The sequence below is a fragment of the Anopheles marshallii genome, chromosome 2 (genome assembly GCF_943734725.1).
Source record: "Anopheles marshallii chromosome 2, idAnoMarsDA_429_01, whole genome shotgun sequence".
NCBI classification, from domain to species: domain Eukaryota; kingdom Metazoa; phylum Arthropoda; class Insecta; order Diptera; family Culicidae; genus Anopheles; species Anopheles marshallii.
Window position 1 is genome coordinate 46,089,223 of NC_071326.1, and position 19,904 is coordinate 46,109,126.

Sequence of the window (19,904 nt, forward strand, 5' to 3'; positions counted from 1 at the left end):
TTGATTATGATTTACAGGTTGAGGTTCATGACTCATTTCAAGGGCAAGCTAGTGAACTGGAACGTTTATGTAATAAATAGTGGAAGAAAGAGTTGTCTGTGTACTATCCAATTAAGCATTCGTTCCATTGTACCATCATGCCTTTTCTCTTTACTGTTTCTATTGCAGATCTAAACATCTCCACCATGTGGAGTCGATGGAAGGCATCGATTCTACTGTTAACGGCCTTCTGTTGGATTGCTGAGCATACGCCGACGGTGGCGGGTGTGGCCGGAGTGGCTGCCGGTTCTAGTCACAACTACAAGATCAACCCGAAGCCCTGCTCCGTGAACGGCCTCGAGGGTACCTGCATGTTCGTCTGGGAATGCATCAAATCCGAGGGTCAGCACGTGGGCATGTGCATGGATCAGTTCATGTTCGGGTCCTGCTGTTCGCACAATCTGACCGAAAATGTGATACCACAGAACAACCAGCAGACGTTGCTGGGCTACCGGCCCAAACCAACGTCATCACCGTCCGGTGGCAAGTATAAACCACCAAGGCCAAGGTAAGTGTGGGACGAATCGACTCGGTTTACTAGTTGCCCCATAAGTGTCCACCGCTAACCTATATGTTTCTCCACTTAACTTTTCCCCCTCGTTGTGCGCCACAACCAACCGGAACGCGGGACCCTTGATAACCTTACAATCGATGCAAAATATTCATTCCAACCTACCAACACCTCTACACGCACTGTCACCATGGAATTGGTCACCCTTTCCTGAACAAATTCCCCAACGGGTTGGCGAAATAATGCGAAACCATAACCTCAACAGTACTTTTGTTAGTAGTAATGGCTACACCACCATCTATCGACCGAATGGCAGTGGAACGCTGGTGATACGACCGTCCCACACCCATCATCAGCAGTCACATCCACTCCACACATATCACCATAGCAAACCTGGCCATGGTTCCAGCAACGGGAATGGCAATGGCGTTAGTAGTTCCAGTAGTAGTTCCGCTAGCAATGGTGGCACGTTCGTCACCGGCAGCAATCACTTTAGTCAAAAGCCTACAGAAGGCACTGTAAATAAACATTCTACCTTATCGACGCTAGTACAGCAGCAATCGGGACCGGTGGACCAGGAGATGGCAGCCAGTGCAGCGACCGGTACGTTACTGGAGGAGTAAAGTTGAGCTCCCTCCACGTACACTGTTGTTATTCCAGCTTCGTGTCGGAATATTGCGATCGAAAATGTGTTTTATTTGTAATGTGAGTTTGTTTTGCTTCCGTCTCGCTCCAGGCGTCTTTACCACCCACTGGCAGGCCACGACGGAGCCAAGTTTCATTACGCGGACGAAACCGCCGAAACCAAACAAACCGTCGAAGAAACCGATCCTGTCCATTTCGAACAACATTCAAAGCACCGTGCTGAAACCAAAACCATCGGTACGTATTGGGTAACCAAAATTGTTTGGGCGATGGGAAAATTGGGCACAGTTCTTGGAATAATGCGGATAGTGGATTGTCGAGATTCAATTTTTGTTGTGGGCAATCGATACTTCCTTCCTTCCAAACAAAACCGCCTCTTGCTTTGGGGTTTCTTCGAGTGATTTATATTGACATGCATCTTGCACGTTTCACAGGCAAAGCCGACCAAGCAAAGTACTACTAGTACAAGCACTAGTACCACTACCACGACGACAACGACGACCACCACCACGACACCGCGGCCTACTACGAGAAGAACCACGTCAACGTCCAGTACCACCACCACAACCACCACTACTACCACGGCGAAGCCCACGACCACCATTGCTTCCAGCAGCTCAACAGGTTTACAACTGCTCGCAGCATCCCCATCTGTGATTGACGTCGACGATGCCGCGCCGTCCATTTCATCGTACACAGCGGCACCGGGCCGATATACAATTTCCGCAGCAAGAAACGCTGGTAAGAGCCGAAAACCTCACGCTTTCGGTTTTGAAGCTCACTTTCGCAAAATTGGATGGAATTGTTCGTTCAATGCCATCCTCCCGGACGTGGCTGATTGGAGAACCATTTTGCTTGTCCTTGTCCTGGCTCGTCATACACATATTCCCTGTTTTTCCATCTACTTCTCGCACGCTGTACCACATCCGACATTCCGGACGGATACGACAACAAACATACTAGAATGCGGCATACAAACGATGGGCCGCCCGGAGACAAGGATCGTCGGTGGCAAAAATGCTCCGTTCGGGCGCTGGCCATGGCAGGTGTCAGTGCGACGAACGTCATTTTTCGGATTCTCGAGTACCCATCGGTGCGGGGGCGCTGTCATAAATGACAACTGGATAGCAACGGCAGGCCATTGTGTCGATGAGTAAGTGAACTCTGAAGTGACCATCCCATGCATCCTGCATCGAGTCGTTTTCTGTATTGATTGGTCCTAATTGCTTACGTTCCTTTTGGTCATCTTTTCTTCTTCGTTCTTGTCCATTTCCGCTCTCTTTCCATTTTTTTTTTGTAGTCTTTTAACGTCACAGATACGAATACGAGTTGGCGAGTACGACTTCTCGCACGTGCAGGAACAGCTGCCATACATCGAGCGAGGAGTCGCACGGAAGGTGGTCCATCCGAAATATAACTTCTTCACGTACGAGTTTGATCTGGCGCTGGTTAAGCTGGAGCAACCGCTCGTATTTGCGCCCCATATCAGTCCCATCTGCTTACCGGCGACGGACGATCTGCTGATCGGCGAGAATGCGACCGTTACCGGTTGGGGTCGTTTGAGCGAAGGCGGCACATTGCCATCCGTGCTGCAGGAGGTAGGTTTTAGTTTTAGCTATAAAATGTTTTCACATAAACCATCAGGACGATAATTTCATCATGAAATTTGTACAACATCTTCTTTTTATTCAGGCTATTTGGCATAAACTGCATACAGACTACTTAAATCACGCAGCAAGTTTTTGTTGTGTCAGGGACTTGATTCAACGGGATTTTTACACAAGTTTTTCCCAACATTTTCATATACTTTTTATAAACATTCTAGCCATATATTGGACAAATAAGCTTAACTTTTTGTTAACACATTCTTTAAATAGGGATGGTAAACAATGTGAAATAGTCAGAAAATTATACGTTTCATAATGTGTTTAATTGCTTTTTGTGAACATTTAAAAAATCAAAGACACACGTTTCTTGATTCTAAGGAAACTCATCACTTGCAAAACCGGGGATGATTTAAAAGACGAAAAAAAAAATGGAAGAGTTGGGGCTGCAGAAAACTTTCGTCATGTGGTGCTGTAGAATTTTCCATTTTTCTGAGTAAAGGTGCCTTAGGTGCAGTCTGTCTGTTGGTACGATAAGACGCTTTCATGATTGAAGTACACGGAAAGCGGTTCTCTTTTACTTTTTCGGAACACTACTTCTTCCTTTTTTTTCGTTAAGGAAAATAATGAAAATGGATGCAACTTCTTCATGTAAAAGTGCTACGTTTCATGCATGCAACTCCATTTTGCTACCGGTACTAAATGTACATCACAGCGATAGCTTAATTATGGAGCTATTACTCATTGTCTAACCTACTTTCTAGCAGTAGTGAAAGGAAGAAAGTGTATAAAAGCACGTGCTCCATTAATTTGTAACTGTAAACGGCACGTGCAATGCCACTAGTATTCAGCAAGAATTATCCTTAAAGCCCAGAATGGAAGATTTGCCAAGGGATGAAACATTCTACAGAGTTAATGGATTCGGTATTTTTACTGAGGATGGCACAAATAAGTACATTAGTGAATAAATTTCTTTCTAGATGAAAAAGAACTAAAATCCTAACGGATGCAATACTAGGTCAAGGTTCCCCTGCAATTCGATACATAATGACATTTCTGACATCGTGGGTCTAAAAATGTTTCTTACTCGTGAGATTTTCAATGTATTTTTTAAAAATATATTTGCTTCCGTCAGCAGCAGATGGTGATAGCAATGATATAAATGGCAACAACCACCATACCAATTCTGATTGTCTGTGTCTGTGTGGTCCTTTTGTTGGTTCTCCACGTGACTGTTGGGATGCTGACAAGTTTTATGTACAACTCGTTTGTCTATTCGATCGGTTCGATGCGTTCGTATCTTTTACCCGATGGAGTGTGCACAATTATTTTGTGTCAAGTTGATATATGACACCAACCATCGTTAAGAGTCAGTCATCGTGCCGTTCCTCAATGTTGGATTGTGTGTATCCTTACGAAGAAAGAAACATTACCAGAGAGCAAAAAACAAAAAAGAATCTTGAAACAATCCTTGCCATCGACGATAATAACATTCTGAGCTGGAGCGAACTTTCCAAATCTTCTGGCTTTAAGCTCTTGCCAAGCGTGACTCTGCTTGATCATTATTTACTGTGCGAAGTTCTTTGTGTACAAGCATTCAATTTACACCAGTGCCAGAATAGATTTAGCAGGTTCCTTCAGTGCACGAGAATACGTGATAAGTAACGTTAGCTTTCTGTAGCCCATAAAACTCCGCATCGGAAACGGGCTCAGTGTTACGAGCATTGATTTCTTCATCCTGCTGGGTCCACACCAGTAAAGGTCAAAATGGCAAAAGGCGTTTATTTTGACCAGATTTGTATGCATAACCGTCAACCCGAAAGAGATACAATCCTTTCGGGCAGCGCGTGTCAAACTACCACGTACCGGTGGAGCAAGCTAGACATTGGGGATTACCGACGCATGTTCGCACCCGTATGTCCCCTCCCGCTCCCGAAGGAATTAATTAAGAACGTACGAGAGGCGAATTCACAAGTTCGTTTAGCCATGCTGACTGGTGAGAATTTTCCTTTTTCTTGTCACATTTCACATGTATCATTGCGCACGCAGTGCTGCTCGTTTGTATGTATTAAAGCACTTCGTCGATAGCATCGTCACGTCGAATAAAGTCGTACTGGTGTGTTGATGAAATGGCCCGATGACTTTCACTAGCGCTGGCTGGTATTTCCGTGTCCATTCCGTGTGCTCGGTTCGTTTCGATTTGTGGTGCTTCGCAATGATTCGATTTCCTTTTTTTTTTTTGAGACCAACTGGTGAAAACTAACACTTCCTTCTGGACCGAAGACTCGAGTGGAAGGTGGAATTCGTTAGTCGCACTAAAGAACCATGCTTTTCGATGGGATTTGTGTGTGCGACTTTATCGCACTGCTGTTAATGGCATTTGTAAGAAAGTTGCTATTACGAAACTGTTTGAAAAGCAAAGAAAACACACCACAACAGCACGTACACGGACGGTGGTAGAGGCAAGAGATGACTTTACGAAAGTCGTGATTTGTGTTTATCCTAGTTGCATGAATCGGAAAGAACGCCCTGCCCGCCAGCACCACAGCAGACGTGTCGTGTTTGGCCATGGCTAGTTGGAGTTAGAAAAAGTTGTCGATAATTTCGGAATCAATAGTTCGCAAGGAAGATGAACTTTTGCTGCTAGCAAAACAGACACAGAGCAAACAAAGGTCTACGAGTGGCCGGCAAAGAAATTTACCCGAATGTGTTCATGTAAACGATCCTTTCCGAAAGAAAAGAAATGGAGAACGAACGAGGACCTTCTTGCTAACGAAGAAAAAAACAATCACATTGGGGAAAAGCAAAACGACGGAGATGTTTGATGTTGACTTCCATTGGTCAATTGTACTGGGTGGAATCGTTTTTCGTTTGCAATTTGAGTTGTTTGCCAAACGTGATACCGTAGCGCGTTTGGGCCAGATTGAAGGGCCCAACGCACATAGCAGCACAGATAGTCAATAAGCTTTGAGGATGATACATGGCGCTTGACGAGCGAACAAAGCATGTGCAGTGATTCCGAGATTTTTTGGAAATATGTACCTACGTACTGCATACAGAAGCTCGTGGAAATGCTCTGCCTTCACAAGATTTCTTTTGTAGGAAATATTTACGATATAATGTTAGGCAAGTATTTTTAGCTACTTTCCGGAAAAATACAAAAATCATGAACACGCTTTGTGCAAGTCAGTAAGTATTTGGTATGAAAAACTCCACGATTAGCATACCTATGAAGGAAATTATAAAACTTCAACTTCATTTCGAATGCAAATGCAATTGCTAGCAGTATTTTTTTTATTTCACTCACAACCTCACGGATCCAGTGTTGAACGATTTACTCTTTTTCAAATCGTCATTGTTAAGCCATTAAGCAGCGATACAACTTGTGCCTCGTATAGTGCATGCAGTTGATTAAACTTCACCATTTCTAGTGAAGAAATAAAGATGAGAGCAAAAAACGTGGCAAAATAACGCGATTTTCCGGATAAGAATATGGCGCCACTGTACCACCATCTAGCAATACCGCCCTGGGAAGCGAGAACTTTTAAAAGCATTAAGTTTTTCTTCCTTCCTGAACCCGCGTGCGTGTGAAGCGTTTGCGAGCGGGAATAAGTTCTTTCCAACCAATTCCATACAGCACACCGAAAGTGGTGTTAATTGATTAGAATCATGAGCAGCGAAAAATGCTCGGTCGAAGTGATGCGGCAGGAAATATTATGTCGAGTGGCAAACTTTGGTAAAATTAAAGTTTCCACTTCATTTAAGTGAGCGGTGTGTGTTGAGAAAATAAGCATCATTTCGGGATCGCACCGAAGATTAGCAAATCTGGTCGTGATAAACTTTGCAAGTGAGGGAATAAATTTAATCTAAGTGATAAAACCTTTTGAAATGAATGAGTGGTGTCAGGAAAGTAAACTCCTTCAGCTACCTGTAAACCCTGTAATACCAGGGTTTAACAAGCCACTTTGACATGTGAATGACATACTTTGCCAGTCTTGCTGGCTCGATATGATGTTAGCGACGATTGTTTTAGTTTTTTCACTGAGATTTCGGGCAGTGAATGGAAGGCGTTTATGTTTATGTGTCTATATGGACATGTGTCAAACCGAGTCAGAATGACATGTAAACAAACTATTATTGAGGATGAAAGGAATTTTTTAAATAATATATATCATTATATATAGGATATATAGGAATATATCACTTCTAATAATATACATTAAAATAATTAATTTCTTTCAGCATGCGCATAAAAGTAGTTGTTCAATCCTTGTACACAATTGAACTCTTTGGGAATTTTTGCTTTTCGAAGGACCATTTATTTTAACTTTAACTTTAACAATTTCAAGATACGTCTGTTCCCTTTGGCGATCACTCTACTTCTCCTTTTCCAATTCGTTCTCTCACCTCGCTCTCTCACCTCCTTCTCACACATCCTTCTAGCACACCGCATAGGGATGTGTAAATGACGAAATGTCATTTGGGTTCTTTTCGTACCGGATGGGAACGGAACAGTAGTTTAAAATAATTTTGCAAATAAGGTACAAATCACGACAAGATGGAGCCCAAAAACCCAGTGAAAAAACTAAAGCATACGCTGCGAAACTCATATCAAGCCAGCGGATTTACATTTTGAGCGGGAGGACATACTGCATAGAAAATAAATACAATTCAAGTCCGGCAAAATATGCCATTCACATGACAAAGTGGATTGTTAAACCCTGTAATGGGTTGCTCAGCGTATATGTCCTAGCTGCTTAAATAATTATATGCTGTCCAACAGGTTGACTTACTATTTTCCACCCTCACTATTCTGTGGTCATTCCATCACAACTATATGCCCATCGTCCTGTCGATATCATTCGGCACGGGAGCGAATAGAAGGATTCATCACGAGTTCGATCAAGTTTAAAATAATGGCACGCTGTTTGCTGATGCATGCTGAAGTCCTAGCAGCAGTGGTATAAAACATTCCGAGCAACGTTTTGTGCTGGATTTTTCATATTCTCAACCGCCGGTCGCTTCATTCTTTGGGGTTTGAATCTATTCAACGGTATCACACCACCGTACGGTAAGGAAAATTCCATCTAGAGTAGAATTCTTCCACCAAAGCAACCAATATTCGTGCTCAGCCTTTTGAGCGAATTGAAGATTCAAAGCGAATGCCTTCGTTTGCCGTTCTTTCACCGCGCACGATTGTTGGAACAATCTGTACCGAAAGTCCTTTCATTTCATCTCCTTTTGCTGAACCCGTCGAAGCTTGGCGCTCAAGATGCAGCATCTCTTTAGTTATTTATTTCTTCTCCCAAGGCAGTACATTCTTTACGTTAAGATGGCCTATACCATTTCTCGATAACTTCCAGAAAGGGTTTTGTTCGAAGGTTTTGGAAGGAAATCGGTTCGAAACCATTTTTACCTACGGGGCTCTATAAGCGCTCCCCCAGGAAAGGCGTATTGTCGCTGCGGAATGTGCTGTAATCAATTCCACTCTCGTCAACTCTTTCGTCACACAATCCGAAATGAAAAGGGTCGATGTTTTTTAACATTTCCATTGGATAGCTTTCAACGGGAGTGATTGGCTTCTCGACCACTTTAAAGAATCCCCAATTGTGCATGGATACAAAAAAGGTTAACAAGAAAGCGTAAATGAATCAGTATGTTGGTTTGGTAAATACAAAAGTACGCTGTACATTCTTCACGTCTTGAGGCCGGGGAAAGTTTGTGCGAATGGAAATGAATAAATTGTGTTTCTCATTAAGCTTCTTCTAGCGCCACCAAACGCCATGCTTCATCTCGTGATGGTGATAATGGCGATGATGGTGATAGTGTGCTACGAAACCTCCATCGCTTTTATCTTCATGAACTCGACTCTTATGATTCGCAACACATTGAAAGGCTGCGGCGGTTAAGGGTTGGAAAGAGATCGTGTGAATTCTTTCTCTGACTTTATGAGCTAGCATTCCTTATGCGCCTTCGTTACGGATAGTAATATGTTTTCAGGATGTATGAGCTACGAACAAAGAGATGAGAGATGAATAGGATAAAGAACTGTCATGCACTGCCATCATTTGGAAGGATTGCTTTCATCATTCAACAATGATGTTAATTACGGAATTTTTATATTAACACTAAAATTTGAACCATCGACACACATTGGAAAACATTCAACCTTGGTACTGCTTTAAGTGTCGCTGTAATATTTCTGTACATCATTAAGCGATTATTAAAGTCACACTCTATTTGCTCAGTGAAATGATACATAACGTATCAGCTAAACCACAACGCGATAACGATAATGAGTGTTACTGAAAAAAAGACAAACAGAGCCGTTCTGTTGATCTTTATTGGTTTGTTACAATATTTATCACAATTTTATCGCTTTCATGCGCTTTTCTTTGTGTTCTTGCAACCCCAGCCTCACGGCCAGGACTCCCATACATCTAACGACTGCCATAAAACATTGTCAACAATGTTGGCAATAATCACCCATTAGGCGAACGGTTGATGTCTCTGATTGAGGTTTTTCAATCCTTAAGCGAAGTGGCAACGAACGCGTGTGAAAGTAAACTGACGGTACACAGCATGAGATGAAAAACAAAAACCCATAATCCTAGATTATCACTTCGCGATCGTTCTGTGGCAACTGTGGCGGCCAGAAAGAAAGTCACGCGAGACTGTTGTTTCGAAGTGAAATAAAAAGATTCACTGATGATTGCTCTCAAGTGTTTCGCTCTCAGCGTAGGGAACGCTTTCTGAATGCTGTTTTACGCTATTTTATGGCATTCTGTGGAGCTACAGCCATCGACCTACCGAGCGGCGATAAGCGGCTGTCGTTGTGGTTAGATGATAATTAGAGGGAAGAGATTAGCGTAAGATTCCCCGTGGCGCGTACCGGCGCAAAACCGTCGAAACCGGTGTGAAAGAATGTCAAGTGATTGAGCTTGATGGGATGATATTTCGGGGCTTTTCGCGCTATTATCCTTTAAAGAAGCGGAAGATAAAAGCGCTCTGGGGTAGTTACCTTTCCCGTTTTCCGATGTATTTTAATCCGTTTGAAATCTGCTACGGGTGACAGAGCTCGAAAGCACATTTAAACTTTAATGTTTCTATCTGGATAAATTAAAAGTTTAATCTGAGAGGGAATATCTGCTACTCCTTACGAACAAAGCTATAGAACTTTACGTCTACCGTTAGTTTGTCTACCACTCTGCCGCAAGCGTTTATATTTTGAACCGATATCAATTTTATTCACATACAGCACAAAGGCGGAAATCAAGCCGTTTTTGCACGTCATAACAATAAATTTTTTATCACACCACGCGTGGTTGTGAAAAACAGGGATAGAATTTGAAGAATGGTTCAGAAAAATAACCGCAAGCCATCCACAGCACCGTACTCCGTCTGGGCAAGATGCTGGGTTCAGTGTGTTTTCCGTTGTGGAAGGTAAGTCATAGCGGATGGACAAGAGTCTCGCGTTGAATAAATTCCTTTTTTATATTTTTGTTTCCCTCCCAACGGGTCGGTGCGCATAACTCGGGGCAAGCTGAAATGGATATTATCACGTACGGGAAGCCACACACTGGGACACCATTGACAACCGTGTTAGGCTAGGTTGGAGTTGGCTAGCGCTAACAGTGGAACATTCCCTTCCGAAGGAAACGTAATGCTTTCTCGAAAGTACCGCTGAAAGTAAAGAAAGCAAAATAGCTTATGGGAAGGACGTGTCGATAGTGACAGAGCACAGGTAGACTGTGCTTCCAACGGCTTGGTTATTCATTGATCAAATCCACTTGAGACGGAATTCTTTAAGGCACAAAAATAGTATCTTATCTTTTTTTTATATTATTGTTGTAAACCATTGAAATGGTGGAGGTTTGAAAGGGGATTTTTCCTATTTTGAATTCTTTATAGGAATTTAAACATATTATCATTTACCTCTTTGGTTCACTCTTTTATTATGGTTTTATTACACTGAGATTTACGAGTGTACACATAATGGAAGATATATTTTAGACAAATATCTGCACCATATTGCAGCGACACTAGCCATTTTTAAAGAAACGAGAAATAAATCTTATCATTCCTGCACCGGGAACGCACGGTTTGACCGTAACAACCGAAAATAGGGTAATCAGCAAGAGTATTCTCTACTTTTTCGTCGCTTCAAGGAAGGAAAAGTGCCATTCGCCCCAAAACCCCATCTATCCGATCTCTAAATCCCGCACTCCAGCGCTGAGGACTAACTTTACGATGGGAAAACGAATTACCTCGCTGGTGGAATGGTGACTGGGGAATGATTTGTTGTCGATCCTGGAAATTCGTCACACCCCGAACCGTGCGTGGGAAAGCGAAGGAGACAACCACCAGTCTGCCCAGCGTAATATGATCGAAATGGGATGAAAATAGCTTTTTTTTCCACGCGTGGTTTTTTTTCGGTGGTTGAGTATGGGTTTTTCCAATTTTATTCTCATCCACAACGAGGAAGATGAGGTTTGCCGGAAGAATGGGGCTGATAATAGGAACAGAGAGCTCGGTGTAATTTTGGAGCGCGTTTCTAAACACGTTGCCCCGCACGAGCGTTAGATTCCTTTGGTTTGCGTTCCGTTTTATTCTGCTTCTGGGAAATGTTTTTGTGTTGCGAGCGCTCGAGCAGTATCACGTCGTACTGGCATGGTAAAAGCTTTCGAAACGCAACAACAACAACCGAATTTCAACGAAAACACATCAGAGGAGAAGCAACATAGATCAGTGCAAGCGGGAAAAGCAAAACGTTTGGTTGGCTGTAGCCGAACTGAAGGAATGTGTACGGTTTCCCTCGCCCTTTATGTTTGGTTCTAGTCAGAAACTGAACGAGAATGTCGCAGAAGAAACATTTATCTATGGTGTGACCCTTATTCCGCACCCGCGGCTATGTGGCGTCAGTTCTAAATGAAGTTTATTGAACAATTACATTACGTTGAGACTGTTCTAAAATGTACAATTTACTTTAATTATGGTATTTGATGTGTCAACATGTAGCTGTAGCGTTTGAAAGACTTACGGAAAGCTTTGAAGTGAAAGTATCGCAAAATTGACAATCAGACCATTTTTCCTTTGTCCCCTTGCTAGTAATTGATGATGATAAATGTGGGTCGAATATAATCGAATTAGAAAAATGACTTTTCCAACCCATTTTTATCGGAAACCATTTATCAAGTGGAAAGTGAAGACAACGCAACAATTCTGTCGATATCTGTTATTCGATGAGCTTATTGAATTTGACACATCGTTGGAAAGGACTAAAATTGGCGTGGAAATTGGCGAAGAACCGAACGGTACAACTGTGATTTTAAAAAGCCACAGATAAATGACGCATTTGATCGATTTTTTGTCACAGAATGGCGAACGTGTACGCTGTGTGCAGACGGTTGGTAAAATAACCGAGCGCCGAACCGTACCTTGGCCCAAGCGAATCAACAACAACTGCGAAGAAATCGTTCCTTATAGGACACGTCAAACGAGCAATTTCAGCTGCCAAAGCACCAAACTATGCGATTGACGATATTCGGAGCGCTTGAATGAACACCGACTGCCGACGGAATGGATTTAATTGTTCAACCATCCGAAAGCAATCAATCTTGTTGAAGCCTTTGCCTCTCGAATCACTTAAAGATGCGTTTGTCGAAGCAGCGTCACTAGCAGTACGGCCAGGTGAAAGATTCACCGAAAGGACAAGTTTGCAATGTTGGCGATGGTACACAAACCCATCTCTACCGGTATGTCGCTAACGTATAGCCTGACATTATCATCATGTCGTTGGGTTTTCTCTTTATCATTATCGTCATCATCATCGAATGAATCCCTTTCCGGTTTCGGTAACCAAAGAAACACACACAGCCACAAGCGTCCTGTCGTCGGGTGTCACTAGCAAACTTTTAATGGCCATCGAGATAAGCGCGCTAGAACGGCAATCCTCAGACGCCGGCGGTTCAGTATTCACTGAGATTGTTCTTTTTCGGCAGATTAGTAGTTCGCTCACGCCTATTATTCCATTCCAGGGTTTTTGGTGGGATTTTGACTAAATCACATCTCCACACGGGCATCTGCCGGTAGCTCCTGGCGTCGTAGTTGCGTGCGTGTGGAGCTGTCATTTGTCACGAAGGCTCCGCCAGGTTTGGATGGTGAAGATTTGTCATTCGTCGTCTGCTTTTGGAAGGCGTAAGCGTGTGCCCGTTCCGTCAGTTCGTTGAATGGTGCGAAAACTTTATCCATTTCCTCGTGCGGGTTATAAGCCAGCTCGTAACGATTGAAGGTTGTTGCGACAGGTAGCCCAAGGACGTAATGCATGAATGATGCGACGCGTATGATGATCCATTCTTTGATGTATTGAAATCCTTGTTTTCTAGCAGTGTGCTTTAAGTAGTATATTACTGAACTCATTGCAGAACGAAGACCCTACCCTACCCTAATAAAAGCGGAGAATGACAGACACATTTTTCATATTTAAACTGCCCGTTTAGTAGGACACAACAATGAGTTACACAAAAAAGAAAACTATGTCTCATAGTGCACAACCGAGTAATTACAGCACAACAAAAAGGAATTCTTGACCGACCGAAATGTGTCTGAGCTCACTGCTGTTAAATAATGCACTAGAAAATACACTCCCTGCACTCGGTCTGTTACCCATCTTTAGCAATCACTCGACACCAGATACACTGTGTGTGGCCAATCCCTCAGCATCAATTTGCAACCCCATCCGGAGCCAACTTTGCCAACCGACGTGAAATCCCTTTTCCGGTGCTACACCGACGGGTATATTGAATTTCTCCCGAGAAACAGCACGCAAACGGCAGCAGCATTAGTTTCTCAAGGACCATCGGCTAGAGTCCGGCAGGTTCAACGAAGCAGCGTGTTCCGGTGCGAAAGGGCTACGCCGTACCGTAACATCTGGGACCGTTGTATTAATTAAGGGTTGATGTTGATTAGGTACGGTTGCCGGCGGTAACGGATGGCCACCGACACTGACGTATGGCTCGGTGGATGATGGAACGTACTGTTAGTGCGAACTGCCTCCATTAACCATTGATAGTTTCGCTCGTTGTTCATTGATAATTAATAGATTCTGAGAAGGTCGGAAGCACGCGGTTGCTTTCGATGGTGATGGAGATTGAAAGTTTTTTTTCCCTGCCCACGCCTTATTCGAGCAAAAGTGGCTGTATGGGAAGGAGCGTTTGATTAAAAGTTTATTGCACTTAGTGGTTGCCGAACTAAGTCGAAATTAGTTATGGCGAGCAGTGATATTGATATGAACACAATCAATATAAGTACAAGATAATACACCACGTTATCAACAATATGCCTTATCCAAAGTTTTTCGCCGAGTACCAAAACCAATGACGTATAAGTAAAGGTTTCCCTATTGTTTCCTTGCCAAACCTTTTTACACTTTTTTATATTGTTCACTCACTGATCTCCACACAAAACCTTCGATAAACGAAGAAGGAAAACAGACTACACAGATGGTTGCATATTTATCGCTTTCTTTACTCTTTCGTGTATTTTTTGTTCTCTTCTACTCCGTACGTTTTATCCGTCCGTAAACTTTTCATGATGCTTCTGGTTCTATTGGCACGTACTCGCCCTGCTATCCTACCATCCGCATCGTTGAGTTATGCGAGCCGTTTATTATTCATAGGAATGCATTTTTCTGCCATTATTTTCCACTTTACTTTCTCACCGTTTGTTGTTATTTGCTTTCTTTCATGTTTCCTTCCCCCTCCCATAATGCCGTCAGGTGTCCGTGCCGATCGTAAGCAACGACCGGTGCAAGTCGATGTTTCTGCGCGCCGGCCGACACGAGTTCATTCCGGACATTTTCCTTTGCGCCGGTCATGAGACGGGCGGGCAGGATTCGTGCCAGGGAGATTCGGGCGGTCCACTGCAGGTAAGAGCCGAACGGCGAATGGTGGATACTTTTTTGCGATGGGAAAAATATACCCAGTGCCCTTCGGTGACCGATCGATCCGTTCCTTACACTTCACTTCTTTCCGTTTTTGCAGGTCAAAGGCAAGGATGGTCACTACTTCCTAGCGGGCATCATATCGTGGGGCATTGGCTGTGCGGAAGCGAACCTACCGGGTGTTTGTACGCGAATATCAAAGTTTGTGCCGTGGATCATGGAAACCGTTCTGTGATAATCACGCAGCGTGTTGGACCGATACCGACGGACAATGAGGGACCAAACCAAGCAACGAGAAGTCGGCAACTTTAGTCGGTGCGTCGTACATTTGAGAGTGAAGCGGCGTGAGAGTGAAACAAAAGCGGATAAAACAATCGAAACGGCGTGTATATAGCATTGATAAAGTAAGTTAATCATCAAACACGAAACAAGGGCACTGATGAAATGAGCGAAGCGTATCTTTAACATTAAGAAGCTTTATTTAAAAAAAAAATTCACTACTATGAGCGCACAGGCGTCAAGCAGAACATTCGACTTAGGTGAAATACTGACAGAATTGAGTAGGAAATTTAGCCCTTGTAACAACGCTTAAAACCCATAAACTGCCGAGTGAATGCAACGCAGGAAAATTAAACAACGGAAAGTAGCAACCACGGTATTAAAATTGCAAGCAAGACGAAATGTAAATATGACCGAGCGCTTTGCTGAGCACAGCACTAGAATGCATGGAAGAAACAAATGAAGGGTGCTACCGTCAAAACTGTACGCAACTTGTGAATGGTTTGGAGAGAGTGGAAAGGAAAAACTATTCGTGAGTGTAAATAGAGTCCACAACGAAAGGGTAACATAAACGAATAACCATCAATATAAGAATAGGCGATACGGAGAAAGAAAGGTAAATGAATTTGTACATACCGATGCGCGTGATTATCTAGCCAGAATGAAGTGACGAATGTTTGGCCAAACGCTTCTACTTGCTCCTCAGTATCCGATCTAATTATGTTCATTAATATTATTATTTTATTACGGCGGTTTTTTTTTTGTTTATCTTGGCAGTTATAAACGTTATTAGTGATCGTGTTCGCAATGGCATTCCTGTTAATAGCTGATTATTATTCCTTCACATACCGGTGTATTTATGTAACTGTTCCGAATAGTAGCAGAAGCAATTAGTAAATAATATTCTAATTTCCAAAGAAACCGTATCGTATGTTTGTGTGTTTTGTTTTGTACTTTGTTCTGTTCGCGACTTGTTTACGCACGAGGTGTTCGGGTTGTTACGCGGGGTTTCACTGCTGCATACACACCCAGCAGTATCCAGATAGCGAAAAAAAGCTTGACTGGGGTCAAGACAAGAAAGAAACGTAGTTTTGAAGAATGATGCAATGGATCGGATTTTCGAAAGGAATCTTTTTAAAGATTTTGTATTACACTTACCACAGAAAAACACAACAATCCAATAGACCCAGACGCTAATGTCAAACGATAGCATGACCGCGAATATTTTAGAAAACACAATTACAAAGTAACATTCTTCCAGAAATCCGTACAAAGCAAACACCTTTACCAGCGTGATGTTGTTCTGTAATACAAACACGAAGCACACAAAATATGTGATAAATTTTTGAAATGAATTTGTTACCTGAAGTGAACTTACCGTAAATATGCCCCCAACCAGCAACATACCGGGCATCATTTTAATGACGGTGGTGATGATGTGATACGGTATAAACACATCGAGGTGTGTGTAAAAATCGCACACCTTCTCAATCATCGCATCGCTAAACTGGATCCGAGCCAGTCCGGTATCGGGTTCACCGATGCTTCTTGATGAGGCTGGCAGTTTATCACATCTTAACTTCATCAACTTCAGCAGTTCGATCGTTTCTGTGGTGTAATAAACGGAAGTTGCCATCCACAAAAAGCCTAAAAAGTAACCAAACACTCGGTAACAGTCGCGTGTACACATCCTGAAGCAAAGCAAAAGTAAACTACGATGCTTTGTTCAAAATTCACATAGCCTACTTTTAGATTATTAAAAATCTATGTCACGTACTGCGTTTTGTACTGGGGAACCGAAGGGATCATCCATTTATTACGTATAGTGCGAAATTGTGAATCTTAAAACTTCCCGCTTTGAATTGCAGCTAAACGTGAAGGAGTGGAAGGATCTACCCTTATTGAATATTTCATAATTTATACCTCGTAGCCCTTCTTTCTGAATTAAAAAAACTAATTTTAAAACGAAACCAATGCACTTAATTGCATTCTAGTTAAACAAATATTGATATTTTCTTACCAACTACAACCGCCTCGCGGCATTGGCCTGCTGCAAGAACCCTCAAATACCGCTCACAGTCTGCTAATCCATTTACCCGGTCTTCCTGGCGGACTCAACTACGCCAACTCTCCGTCTCATTTTGGGCATACCACGCCTTCTCTGTCCATGTGGACGATCAAAACCAAAAGTCCAAAGAGAAAGAAGTTCACAGAAGACAAAGAAGTCCAACCAAGACTTTATGAGCTGGGTCGTCCGGTGTCTTTGACGTTACCAGCCCACCGGAGCCTGGCGAATCTAATCCGCTGTACGACAGTAAGTTCCCCGTACAGCACATAGAGCTCGTCATTGTGGCGGCTCCTCCATTGTCCTTCCAAACTTACGGGGCTATAGATCTTTCTGAGCATCTTCGTCTCGAAAGCGGCTAAGATGGTTTCGTCAGTTTTGAACAAAGTCCATGTCTCAGAGGCACATGCCAATACTGGAACTAAGTAGGTTATATATAGTCCCAGCTTCGTTCGTCGCGACAGGTGACTTGGGTGGAGAAGTTTCCTCGGACTGTAGAAAGACCGCTTATCGTCTATCTCGATAGTGTAGTGTAGCTGCTATAGTGTAGTAGTGTAGCTGCTGTTACGCCATCTTCTCCAAGATCTGCCGCATGGTGATCAGTGGTTGATTTTCCGTTTTGGAATCCCCTCTGATAGTTTCCAACTATCTTTTCTACGAATGGGACAAGACGAACTTGTAGTATAAGGGAGAATATTTCGTAGGCGGTACTCAACACCGTAATACGCCTGAAATTGCTGCACTCTAGAAGGAAGCTAACCTTCTTGTAAAACTACTATCAATTAATTGGTATTGTTTGATAGTTTGAATCCCCAATTATTATGAAACAAAAGAATCCCTGAGGAAACAAAGGGTCGCTAAATAATCAAAAACAATAATATTCTTGTTTAGGTGTTATTGTCCATGGATCCTTTACTTATTATTACTTCCTGTTTTTCTTTCAAGTAAATTGTTGTTTCCCGTCTGGCGGCAGGGTTTTGAATTCACTACTAGACCTCATATACGCTTAATTAACATAATATGCAATGTTGGCTATATTTCAAATGGTTTGCATATTTTTTGATAAAATAATAAACGATAAAATATATGATCGTGATAAAATCATAACAAAGTTATCTGAAATTCGTGATAAAATCTTAACAAAGCTGTTGGAGTTGTTCCTGCAGTTATTGGATTACTAAACACTGCTCTGTCGGCTGGTTCAGTACAACCTTCAGAATGGTTAAAGGGTCTTCGGTAAGTCGGCAATCTTCATCAAGCCTACTACAACTTAGTACGATTGCATAATTGTCACACATGACAGATCAGACCAAAAGATCATATCCCTGTTGGTATTATACTTCTTTAAGAAAGTGATAACTTCAAAATCTAATTATCGTTAGTCTCGAAAAAAATTATCATTTTCACTGACCGTCAAACGCCCAAGTCATTCGGGAAATAACTGCCTTCTTGCTACGTGCGTGAGGGGTCGTAAATTTAGGAACGTCTTGCTCTTACGCTGGAAGTAAACTCTTTGTTTCTCTACGAGCTACGTATTGCTCGTAGGAACATCGTACATGAAAAAAAAACCGATGCGAAAAAAATACGTAATTGGCTTCAAAAAGAAGTAAAGAAAGCCTTTATGCAAAACATTTGAAACGACGTAAATCTCGTTTAACATCCATCATAAACAGATTACTACCATTTGCCGATTCTAACAAACTAGCACCATACTCCGTCTCCACGTGCCGCATTTGGTGGTATGAGCTTCCAGGACAGTGGCAGATAAAAACAAAGGAATTTATCCGTTCAAAGTGGCCCTTTTCTTAATGCAAGGCCATTTTTCATCCGAGGTTTTGCCTGCCCGATTGTGGTGTGGGTTGTTATTTACAGAAGCTTCCCGATAATTTATTAGTTGTCACACTTCTATTTTCCCACCGTTCTTCAATTTGTACACATTTGTTATGGCTGGACGCACGGTGAAGGTTTGCCAAAGGATTTATATGGGAGCGGTTTTTCTTCGCCATCTCGTTTTCTGCTTGTTTAAGAAAATAAAATTCAATGGTAGCAGTGAGTGCAAAAGACAAAAGCAAAGCGAATAAACCGAACAATCATTCGGACCAGCGTTTTAACCAACTTTCTTCCTGGCCATCGCAAAAATCGAATTGCATTATGATTCGGCACGTCGGACCTTGTGGGGGGCTGATTGTATGATGGCCTCACTCATTTCGCCACACCCCCTAGCTCCCTTTATACCGCACAATTAGGAAGTTGATCCAGCTCCGACCGCGGTGCGGCGTGAGTGCAAGCGGCTGAAGAAAGGCAATAAAACCGTTTTACCAGCGTTATGTCAGCTTTCATCCTTTCCCTTCGGCTTTCAATTCGGTTTGGCTGAGGGCCAACTGCCAGCCGACTGTAGCGACTGTGGCCCATTACCGATGGGTTTGCTCCCAGTCGCGGAAATGTGACGGCATCCGGCAGAGGGAAATTGTTTTTATGCTTCCATCCAGTCGCCGCCACTAGCTTGCACTCTTGCCACGACCGGTCCACGACCGGTTGCATGGTGTTTGGGATGGCCTTTCGGTTTTTTGGGAATTGGGTATCCTGAGGAACGTACCCGAACACAGCCAGACTCTGCCACATTGCAACTCGGTACGTGTGTGAAAACAGACCGAAAACGATGCTTTCATTTGGCAACTCGTGTGGGTGAGTGTGGTGGTGGTGATTGAAGTTTGTCTCGTTGCCTTTGAATTGAACCGCCACACAAGCGCCACACCTACAGAACGAGCGCAAAGAACAAGACCTCGCCGGCAACTACTTCCTCCGCATCGTTTCCGTTGC

General features: G+C 42.9%; 2 protein-coding genes across 2 annotated transcripts; one reads left to right on the forward strand and one right to left on the reverse strand.

Annotated features, from left to right (window-relative positions):
• Positions 1-137: 137 nt before the first annotated feature.
• On the forward strand, positions 138-14,975 carry LOC128718036 (serine proteinase stubble). Its single transcript, XM_053811710.1, has 8 exons — positions 138-547; positions 816-1,153; positions 1,287-1,432; positions 1,630-1,936; positions 2,159-2,348; positions 2,496-2,793; positions 14,576-14,725; positions 14,841-14,975. The coding sequence occupies exons 1-8, from the start codon at positions 138-140 to the stop codon at positions 14,973-14,975; spliced, it is 1,974 nt and encodes a 657-aa protein (XP_053667685.1).
• Positions 14,976-15,994: 1,019 nt separating this feature from the next.
• Positions 15,995-16,709, reverse strand: LOC128718037 (uncharacterized). The gene is made up of 3 exons (XM_053811711.1): positions 16,398-16,709; positions 16,178-16,322; positions 15,995-16,080 (listed from the first exon to the last, which is right to left on the reverse strand). The coding sequence occupies exons 1-3, from the start codon at positions 16,707-16,709 to the stop codon at positions 15,995-15,997; spliced, it is 543 nt and encodes a 180-aa protein (XP_053667686.1).
• Between the last annotated feature and the right edge of the window lie 3,195 nt (positions 16,710-19,904).

What these genes read in the sequence shown, in the direction of transcription:
- LOC128718037 (XM_053811711.1), bottom strand. Translation starts at nt 16,709, where the DNA reads ATGTGTACACGCGACTGTTACCGAGTGTTTGGTTACTTTTTAGGCTTT. An exon ending in TGGTTGGGGGCATATTTACG is followed by an intron (nt 16,323 to 16,397) that starts GTAAGTTCACTT and finishes TTTGTATTACAG; the next exon opens with AACAACATCACGCTGGTAAA. An exon ending in GATTGTTGTGTTTTTCTGTG is followed by an intron (nt 16,081 to 16,177) that starts GTAAGTGTAATA and finishes TCTTGACCCCAG; the next exon opens with TCAAGCTTTTTTTCGCTATC.
- LOC128718036 (XM_053811710.1), top strand. Translation starts at nt 138, where the DNA reads ATGCCTTTTCTCTTTACTGTTTCTATTGCAGATCTAAACATCTCCACC. An exon ending in GGCAGCCAGTGCAGCGACCG is followed by an intron (nt 1,154 to 1,286) that starts GTACGTTACTGG and finishes GTCTCGCTCCAG; the next exon opens with GCGTCTTTACCACCCACTGG. An exon ending in TTCCGCAGCAAGAAACGCTG is followed by an intron (nt 1,937 to 2,158) that starts GTAAGAGCCGAA and finishes CAAACATACTAG; the next exon opens with AATGCGGCATACAAACGATG.